The sequence below is a fragment of the Camelina sativa genome, chromosome 12 (genome assembly GCF_030686135.1).
Source record: "Camelina sativa cultivar CO46 ecotype springtype chromosome 12, ASM3068613v1".
NCBI lineage: Eukaryota > Viridiplantae > Streptophyta > Magnoliopsida > Brassicales > Brassicaceae > Camelina > Camelina sativa.
In genome coordinates, this window is record NC_141891.1 from 7,112,212 (window position 1) to 7,122,485 (window position 10,274).

At 32.8% G+C, this 10,274-nt stretch overlaps 2 protein-coding genes and 1 pseudogene across 3 annotated transcripts; 2 read left to right on the top strand and 1 right to left on the bottom strand.

The window, feature by feature from the left end:
* Positions 1 to 2,803: 2,803 nt before the first annotated feature.
* LOC104733276 (zinc finger CCCH domain-containing protein 61 pseudogene) lies at positions 2,804 to 3,244 on the bottom strand (annotated as a pseudogene).
* Positions 3,245 to 4,866: 1,622 nt separating this feature from the next.
* LOC104730745 (peptidyl-prolyl cis-trans isomerase FKBP16-1, chloroplastic) lies at positions 4,867 to 6,649 on the top strand. 2 transcript variants are annotated; one of them, XM_010449951.3, is made up of 8 exons: positions 4,867 to 5,026; positions 5,144 to 5,338; positions 5,558 to 5,592; positions 5,713 to 5,806; positions 5,904 to 5,964; positions 6,045 to 6,090; positions 6,191 to 6,261; positions 6,357 to 6,649. In XM_010449951.3, exons 1-8 carry the CDS (start codon positions 4,977 to 4,979, stop codon positions 6,432 to 6,434), a joined length of 630 nt encoding a protein of 209 aa, XP_010448253.1. In that variant the 5' UTR covers positions 4,867 to 4,976; the 3' UTR covers positions 6,435 to 6,649. The 2 variants fall into 2 exon arrangements, with proteins under 2 accessions (XP_010448253.1, XP_010448252.1); XM_010449950.3 differs by having other exon boundaries at positions 4,872 to 5,026; positions 5,141 to 5,338.
* A 25-nt stretch (positions 6,650 to 6,674) lies between these two features.
* Positions 6,675 to 8,840, top strand: LOC104730747 (protein transport protein sft2-like). The gene is made up of 4 exons (XM_010449952.3): positions 6,675 to 7,142; positions 7,717 to 7,984; positions 8,079 to 8,183; positions 8,558 to 8,840. The coding sequence occupies exons 1-4, from the start codon at positions 6,940 to 6,942 to the stop codon at positions 8,666 to 8,668; spliced, it is 687 nt and encodes a 228-aa protein (XP_010448254.1). The 5' UTR covers positions 6,675 to 6,939; the 3' UTR covers positions 8,669 to 8,840.
* Positions 8,841 to 10,274: the final 1,434 nt, after the last annotated feature.

Consider the following 10,274-nt stretch of genomic DNA (forward strand, 5'->3'; position numbering starts at 1 on the left):
CTTCTCCCATCAAAACTGGAAAAAAAAAAAAAAGGAAAAATAAATGTACTTGAATCATATACAGTAAATCTATACTAGTAGTTTTTGCTCAAAAATACTGTTTGGAAAGTTTTTGCATTTAATGCATTGAATTTAATATTAGTTACCAAAAATTTCAAAATTGATTATAGGTAAGATTTTTAAAAATAAGAAAATCTGTCTACCTCATTTAAACATAAATATATGATTTTTTTTTCATTTTTATTTGAATTTATATTTAAATTCTCTTGAATTATTCTATAATACATTTAGTTAATAAAAATTATGATTTTTTTGCATATGATGTAATAATTTTTTTTAAAACGGACATATATTACTCAATAGATGAATCAAAAAAAATACGGGTACAATAATCCACATCGCCTAAAAAATTGGCAATAGTTCAGAGTCATATAAAAGAGACCAAAATGATACAGAATACAAATGAGTAGAAAAGTTAATTTATCTGGCATTCAAAATTAAAAAGCTTTTATATAGTTTATTCCGATTCTTTATTTTAAATATTTTTAAAAAGTTAAATATTATAAATATTTATATTTTATAAAACATATAAATATTTCTATTTTTAGAAAGTTAAATTTTATAAAATATTAATAATATTTAAAAGTTTATGAAGTTTCAAATATTATAAATATTTAAACTTTATAAAAAGTTTAAATATTATAAATATTTCAACTTTTAAAAAAGTTAAAAGACCTTTAAAATATTAATAATATATTTAAACTTTTATGAAACTTCAAATAAGAGAAATAATCAACCGTTTTAAGAATTAAAAGTATTATAAATATGCAAACTTTATAAAAAGCGTCAATCTTATAAAATGTAAATGGTTACAATCTTAATAAATAACATATCAACTTAATCTAATATTTATAATACAAAACAATAAATATTAAAAATTAAGATGATATAGTGCCAGTTAAAATATCTCGGGACGGGGTTATATAGTGGGATGAGTTTTGTCGATATTTATATAAATTGAAAATATCATTATTTGGGTGTTACACGGATAAAGTATCATTTCATTATTTTGTTAACACTATTAGTATCAGAGAATAGACATATCTAATTAAATTAATTAAATAAATATTATATAAAAAATAAATTATATTACGATATTATATGGTTTAAACTATAAAATTAACAATTATTATACAATTATTTAACCAATAAATACAACTATTTTAATTATAAATAATTTACCCCGTAGTATACCGCGGGTCCTAATCTAGTTACATATATTTTTACATTGCGTGCGGGGATATCACAACAACATCTTCGAGCTTTGTGTTCCACTCGTAGGTGAAAGATTCCTGAGAAAAACCAATAGCATACTAGCAGAGGAGACTATTTGGGAATTGTGTTTGTTTTCTGATTATGTATCATGTTTATTTGTTTGAATCTCTCTCCAACATTTTCAAGATTTTGACAATGTAATTTAGCAAGGTTATTGAACAGGTGTGGTACTCTCTATTCTCTAATTGTACATAAATACATTTACTTGAGGAATCAACTACTCATTCCTATTATATATGTTTCCCTCTCTCAAATATCTGAATAGGTGAGCGTTAACAATCTCCATTTTTTATCTTTGGTCCATCGATTTGTTCTCTCTTTATTCGCTAAGTCTTTCCGAAATTGAGATGGATTCAACAAGGAGTTCAGCTTCTTCCAACCCTACGGGATGTTTTATGGATCAAAACGAGCTAGTGGCTCTCTATGAGGTGTTTAAGAAACTCAGCAGTGCTGGTGATCGGCAAAGAAACGAGGTAACATTGAAGTTGTAAAAGGCGTAGCGCATCATTTGCAATCATAGTTTATAGAAAACAGAGGACCTGTCTTCTTATAAACCTTTACTCTCCTATCTTCAGCGATTTACATCTTGAAACTTCATCAAGATTCATTTTAAAGAAAAAAAAACTATTTAATGAACTAAATTCGATATATGTTTTGTAGCATTGTAGGCGGATCTTTGTTGATGATAGCCCAAAAAAAAAGAAATTATTGCAAATATAGCCCCATTTTCAAAAAGTTTAAGATTTGATCTCAATTTTTAAATTTTGTCAATTTCTTATTGCAAAAATAGGCCCCTACTTTATAATGTTTTATATTGGGTCTCAGATTTTTTTTGATTTTTTATTTGTAGCACAATTAGGTCCCAATAAAAGAAAACTATTGCAAATATAGCTCCATTTTCAAAAAGTTTAAGATTTGATCTCAATTTTTAATCTTTGTCTATTTCTTATTACAAAAATAGGCCCTACTTTATGAAGTTTTATAGTGGGTCTCAATTTTTTTTTTGTAACACAATTAGGTCCGAAAAAAAACTATTGCAAATATAGGCTCATTTTCAAAAAGTTTAAGGTTTGATCTCAATTTTTAAATTTTGTCTATTTGTTATTGCAAAAATAGACCCCTACTTTATAAAGTTTAAGATTTGGTTTTAAGTTTTAAATATTATATATATAATCCATTAAAAAATGTTGTGTATGGAAATGGATCCGTTGGACAAACATGGTGTTTAAAATGACCGACTTTTAGGTACATACTATTCTTTCTCTCAAGAATGATAATAGTTATGGATTACGGTGAAACATCATCCAAAGGCTTGCTATTTGTTAGTTTTTGATTTCTTACTGTTAGAACTTCTTTTCTCAGAGATTATTGAAGGGGAAGGACCAGAGGCTCGTGAAGGTGACCTGGTCGAACTAAACTATGTCTGTCGGCGTGCAAATGGATATTTCGTTCATAGGTGAGAGAGCTTTCATGTTAAACTTAAGAGAGCTTTGCAAGCTTCCGTACGGTAACGACTAGGGTGAAGCCAACACTCAAAAACACCATGCGCAAAGCCGCATTGGTCACCACGGCTACAATCACCGCCGCCTTGGCGACTATACTCAGGGCATACTTCGCCGATGTAGTGAAACCGGCGAGGGTCACGACGACGAGCCTTTTCACCAGGATGAGAGAAAGGACAGTCAGTCCAATCATGGCTACGGCTACGTGTGCACCGTCGGATCTTGAATTCGTACATCCTAAAATGGTCCCCGGCGTAAGGATCTTCCGAGTCAGAGTCGTAAGAATAGTCTCTTTGGTCTTTATAGTCGCGAAGGGGACTTGAAACCGACGACGGAGACTTGGCGGAGGAGAGAAGCTTTCTCGGCAGGATATCCACCGTTGGTCTATTGATGTGGCCGACGTCCATGTCTACGTGGCGAAAGATGAGAGATTGAGAGAATTTTTTGTATATATACACTTCGTTTGTCTACTAGTTTTGGGTTTTAAAAAGTTAAGGCGTTTTATATTAGTTGTTGACAAACAAATATCAAGACCTTGGACGTGGTTTTATTCAGCTTTATAGGATATTTTGCTTAATAACACAATGATTAAAAAACTATTAAATATTTAATTTTTAATGAAAATAATTAATCTGTGGTAAAATTAAAAAATTTATAAATTTAAATATACAAAAATATTTTTAATAGATATAAATATCAAGATGTTTTATATATGACATACCTAATTTAAATTTATAATTTTGAAATGGGTTGACAAAAAAAAAAAAGTAAACTGATGAAATATTAAAGAGTAGTTAAACTGGGAGGGCATTGACAATTAACATAGCAGAGTATATAAGAATCATTTGTTCTCTGTTCTATTCTGAATGGTTATGCTTAGAGTTACAAAGAAACGTGAAGCAAACACGCAAAAACTTAAGCAAGACCATGCAAGTTCATGGTCACAATTAAGTAAAAAGTTGTGTAAGAGAAGCTTGAAATTATGATGGCAATTTACGGGTGATTCCCCTCAGCCTCTTCTACGTTTGATCCATTCGGAAGATAACCATTGGGGGTAAACATAAACATCAAAGGTAAGATGATATATCCAAAGTAAAATGACATGTTTGAATCAATATCAAAAAAGTTATTGAAGGATCTAGAAGATCCTAATGATCAAAGAAGATATTCTATTAGTTAGATAATTATGTTAATTCATTCCCTATATAAATGTATTTCTATGTATATTTATTCTCATGAGAGTAAATATTAATTCTTTCATTCCTAAACTCTCATCACATTCTATCATGGTATTAGAGTCACAATAATCTAACGATCAGTTCCGTTCCTATTTCTAAGCTAAGTGCTTCTTTGGTTCATTTTTGTTTTTAAGCTAAATACTTCCATATTCAAGATTATCATAAACATGAATCTAAGCTATCTAGTTTCATTTTATTCAAGTTTACCATTTTAGGCTTCAATTGGTAACCACAATTTAGAAAAAGAATGAGGAGGAATGTGATATTCTACAATTTTTTTACCATTTGAAAGTAATATTTTTTTTCTACATTCCTCTACATTCTTCAAAAAATAAGAAATAATAAAACAAAATTGTTCTTCCTCAAAATTGATGAGGAACAAATCAAACAAAAAAAAAACAAATATTAAAATTTGATTTTTAGTTTAAAATAAATAAAAAATATGTTTATTAGTTTTCAATTTTGTAATATAATAATTTCATATTTTCACAATGTATTGACAAAAAAATATTTTTGATATGACTTTTATGTTAAACTAATCTTAAACCTCTTTTAAAAAATTCTATGAATATTAAAATAAATTTAAGAAACTCATGTTTATATAGTAAATAAAAATTATAAATATATAAAATTACTCTTAAAATTTTATTATAAATTAATATTATTATTTAATATGACATATCTAAAATTTAATTTATAAATTTTATTTTAAAATCAAATGTAAAATTCATTATATATACATTAAAAGTTATTAGTAATAATAATTTATTTGACGTATGGGAGTCCCACCGAGTCTAATGGTGGGTTGCTCCGTAGATGATCTCGCTCTCTCACACTTCCTCTCTTATCCGCTATCTCTCTTGAGCAGAGACGATGAAGAAGACGATTAACGACGTTTGGTATGGCTATGGAGATTGCTCATCGTTTCATTAATTCATCTATGTTCGTAAGGTTTGATTTCTTAGCCCCTCGTAATCGCAATTTTAAGACTCAAATCGTTTCGTTTTCCGTCAATTTGAGAGTGGAGATTGAACCTGAAATTTTTTCTTTTATTTGTTTGTTTAGCAGAGTGGGAAAATCTAGGATTAGGAACGGTGTTTCTGGGACGGCTCGTGCTGGATTATCTTCGGTTTCGGCCGTTCATATACCAAGAAGGAGGCTGTTTATGCAGCTCGCTGGGTTTGGTTCCGTCTTGACGCTTCTGAATTCTCCTGCTGGTTTAGCTGCGCCTCTTCCTCAGATGAAGGAACCTCAAGTCATCAGGTAAAATTATTCTTCGTCCCTTCTCTGACCTATTATTTGTAGAAGATCATAATCGTGTAATTTCAGTTAGGTCTGCTAATTCATGTGATCTTAGTTAAAGGCCATGAGTTGCAACAATTATATGGCTTTTCATGTGTAATGTGCTTGATTGTTTCATTGAGTTAGTTCCTTATCCTATGCTTTTTTTTTTTACTTTTGGTTGGTGATTGAAGAGTTCAGGACGTTAAAGCTCCCAAGTGGCGTCAGGTTTCAAGGTACAACATACTATTCTTTCTCTCAAGAATGATAATAGTTATGGATTACGGTGAAACATCATCCAAAGACTTGCTATTTGTTAGTTTTTGATTTCTTACTGTTAGAACTTCTTCTCTCAGAGATTATTGAAGGGGAAGGACCAGAGGCTCGTGAAGGTGACCTGGTCGAACTAAACTATGTATGTCGGCGTGCAAATGGGTATTTTGTTCATAGGTGAGAGCTTTCATGCGGTACTTCACATGTTTTGATAGTTTCTTTCACGTATTATAGTCGATCCATTCTTTTAAACTCATATTGTTTCTTGATTCAGCACTGTGGACCAATTCAGTGGTGAAAGCTCTCCTGTCAAACTTATACTTGATGGAAACGATGTACATTCATCTTGCACTCAGCTTTTACATTCAGCGATTCCAATCATGGCACATACTAACAAATTGCTTTGACACGACAGGTAATTGAGGGCTTGAAGGAAGTCCTGGTGGGCATGAAAGCCGGAGGTAAAAACATGAAATAAACAAACAAATGAACAATATTCTGGGGTTTCGATGGATTTCATGTTTCTAATGACACACATAACGGGCCTTTTTGCGGATCCAGGGAAGCGTAGAGCACTGATACCTCCATCAGTAGGATACATAAACGAGACATTGAAGCCAATCCCCGAAGAGGTACGTACTTGGATCTTACTCTTTATTTTCCATTCCATGATGAACTTGCTACATAGTTTAAAGTCTCAAAAACGATTCGTCTTTGTGGATTTCAGTTTGGCCCACGGCGCAGTCTTCTATCGCACGCAAACGAGCCATTAGTCTTTGAGATCCAGCTCTTGAAAGTATTATGATATATTTTGTTTTCTATCATAAATCTGTAACACCAACTGCTTGGAACTACCATACGAGTTCTGCTTGAGACTTGGTTAATGGGGGAACTTTACCTACGAGTTTCTTAAAAAATACCACATAATATTTAAATGTATATTTGCAATTCATTCAAAATGTATCCAAAATTTATTGGAAAGTTTTATACTAGAAAAATTAATGTATTTTTGGAATATTACTTGATTTACTCGCAAAAAAAAAACATTGACAAAGCTTTTTCGTTCCCAGAAAGAAAAATAAAAAAAGACATAAACATTAACAAAGCTTAAAAGCTAAGAAACGACACCGTTGACACCGATCGACGTTACAGCTTCGGTTTTCTACTTTTTCCCTTCCTCCCTGAGTCCCTGAGTAATTCGCTATAGCTGCGGCGTTTGACCGAAACCTTAAACGTCCACGGAAAATCTCCGATCGTCGGCGTTCTGGTCTTTCACTGTTTGCTTCGCCTTGAAACCAAATTGAAAAAAAATGTCACAAGGATGGTTTTCGATGGGCGGAAGTAGCAGCGGAGATCAGAAGCAGGAGCAGCAGCAATCGGGTTCGTCTCTTCTCGCTGATTGGAATTCTTACGCTGCCTCGAGAGATTTCGAGGAAAGTGGCGGAAGCTTTGGCTTTGATATCGAATCCGCCGTTAGATCTGCCAATGACACTGTTTCTGGCACCTTCAGTGTGTAAGTCATCCATCGATTTTGGGATTGTATAATGCAACTACTCACTTCAATGTGTTTATTTCGTGACTCAATCTAGGAAGATTTGAGGATTTAGGTGTTAGTGAATCTGAGCAGTTGAGATTTTACTTTGTTGATTGTGGAGACATGTAAGATAGCTTTGGGAGATGCGTTTTTGAGTTTTGCATTGTGAATTGAGTCTGAGGAGTAATTTATATCTGAGTACATGGATCTAGTTGTGTATTCATCACTCTCTGGCATGGCATCGAAGCAATATAGTTGCAGTTGTGAGTTTTCAACAATGGCAGCTCTCTTCTGGGAGATGAGCTGTGTTTATTGATCTTCCATTATGGACTTTGATGGATCTTTGAACTTTATATCTGTTATGCTACGTGCTTTTTGTTTAGCCTTTGATAAGCAGTTTTGGAAACGTGTGTAAGCAGTATTGTAGTGCAGATGTTATAGGTCTGAGAGTGTCTTGTGTTTTGCTTTCAGGAATCTTCCTTTGTTTCACTTGTGAAAGTCTTGTTCTTTTGTTGATATTGCAATGTACCTCTGAATTTGATGATGTCTCCAGGGTTTCAAAGGGAGTTAGAGATATTCCGGGAAGCCTGCAGTCAGCAACCAGCAGTATGCCGTCAGGAAAAGCACTGATGTATTTCGGTTTATTTCTCGCCAGTGGTGTGTTCTTCATCTTCATTGCCTTCACAATGTTTCTTCCAGTCATGGTGCTTATGCCACAGAAATTTGCCATTTGTTTCACCATTGGATGTGGATTCATCATTGGATCCTTCTTTGCACTTCGTGGCCCACAAAATCAGCTTGCACACATGTCATCGATGGAGGTATGCTAAACTATTATGTATTGAGTGTCATGCCTTAAATCCGAAGAGTGGATTCCTTCCTCTCTTATTAATATATCTTTGTCTACTTCTCCAGAGGCTTCCTTCAACCCTAGGTTTCATTGCCACCATGGTTGGTACCATATACGTATCGATGGTTCTCCACAGCTACATTCTCTCAGTGCTCTTCTCTGTGTTACAGGTACTCAACATTTCATCTTCCGACCCTTACGATATTCCCTTTTTGTCTGAGTCGAAGTTTTTGAAAATGAGAATTTCCTATGAGCAAATATATTTTTCCGAAATTGGACCTCATCAAAGTATTTGAGATCATATAGTAACATTACTCCCCTCATTGCTGAATCAATCTTGAGAGTTGAGATGGAACCTTTTGAACCTCCCCCAGTTTAGCAACAAACATTAGCTGTTTAACAAGTGTCAATGCTTATCTGGTTCTTCACCCGTTATATATATATGGACTGTATAAAAGATACTTGCATAGGTCTAAGAACTTAAATCCGCGCATTCTTATGAATCTCATAATTTCTGATATCTATTTCTCTGTGCTATGGACAGGTTCTTGCGCTGATTTACTATTGTATATCCTACTTCCCTGGTGGGTCATCCGGCATGAGGTTCCTCAGTTCTGCTCTCACCTCATCTGTGCTAAGAGTGTTCGGGAGATGAGCTTGCACAGCCAATTTGTGAGAAAGAACAATACTTTACTTATTGGTGTACAAAGAAAGATGTCAGAGCTTTTTCCGTATGCTCTTTAACATAGGTTTGATGAAAATACTTTAAAAAGACAAATGATCTTGAAGTAGATGTTTAATGAAGAACCCAAGTGATGTTATAACTATCTTCTTCTTTTTTTATTACAGTTGATTTCCCAAACCCAAAACGAAAAAAAATCCTTTGTTATACATACATAAAACCAAGAATTTCTTGGTCCAAGAATATGGCTAAGCCAGTTTCCCAATTCCCAAGCAGGATGGTGACGACTTATTAGTTTCCCAAAATGTGTTGGCTAAGTTATAATATGTGACAATATGAAATTCTAGAACTTGAAACAAATACATAGTTTTTTTGTGAATGAACTGCAAATGAAACTTATAATTCATTAAGATCAATCTGGCACATCATCATTACAAAATAACCTTTTGTTTGCAGATGATAGTTTCTTCATTAAGATGAGCAAATCTAACATTAGACCGCAGCACATAGAAAAATAGTGGTTCCATATAGAAAGGACAATGTTGTTACCCGCACTACAAAAATCCATGATATACGTGTTTCTACTCGCACCATTTTGTCTTTTAAATAACCTAGTCACACCATGATGTTTACGATAGAAATTTGTACTCTAATAACATTGAACCACACTAAAAAAAGCTCTATGTATATGATATATCATGCTGACGATCTCTGATAAGCATGCCACTTGACAATAGATTTTGGAAGTTTTATGTTTGTTAATTTTTGGTGTACGATAGTGGTAAGAAAATAATATAATTCTCGATCTAATTTGTTTATCTTGGTGTTGGGGGTATAATGCTTTGTGAGCGGGAAACCCAATTCCTGAAAATACGGAAACAATGGAGCAGGAACATCTGACCTCTAATGTGCACCTTACACTACACGTATTGACGTATTGTTGGTAATATTTATTCGAAAAAAGAGTATTTTATTGCCTAAGTATAACATCAATGACTCTTTTGCTTTGATTAAACTAAAGCTTCAGAGAGCGAGAGAAATATTAGTTGAAAGCAAACGCCCATCTTCTCCACTAAGCAATGTTAACTAGATTAAAAAGACATGAATGAGGTCATTGTTTTTAACTTTTAATCAGTTAACATATTGCTTTCTCTTTCTCTAATCTCGAAATCAATGGATCGTACAACATTTAGAAAAGAAAAGCTAGATAAAGGCCTTTTCAAAGGCTGAAGTCTTAATGAAAATTTTCATGGTTAGGCAAAAATCTAAAAGTAAAAGGAAAAAAGGAGAAATTCAAGCGGAAAGTTGAAAACCAAAGCCTGAAAAAATAACTAAAACACAGAAAAAAGCATTTAATCATTGCAGAAGAAGGTATATGATTATGTAAATTTAAAAATTAATACCAAATTCAATCTATTAAATCTAGTTTAAAAATATGACCTAGCTAGCTAGGAGAAAGAAAAAAAAAAGGAGCAGATAAATCAGGCAAAAGCAAAGGTAAATATCCTCTATAGTCTATACAATATTTACACTAAAGTTTGTATAACATAGTAACATACTAAATTCATATTCATTGGAT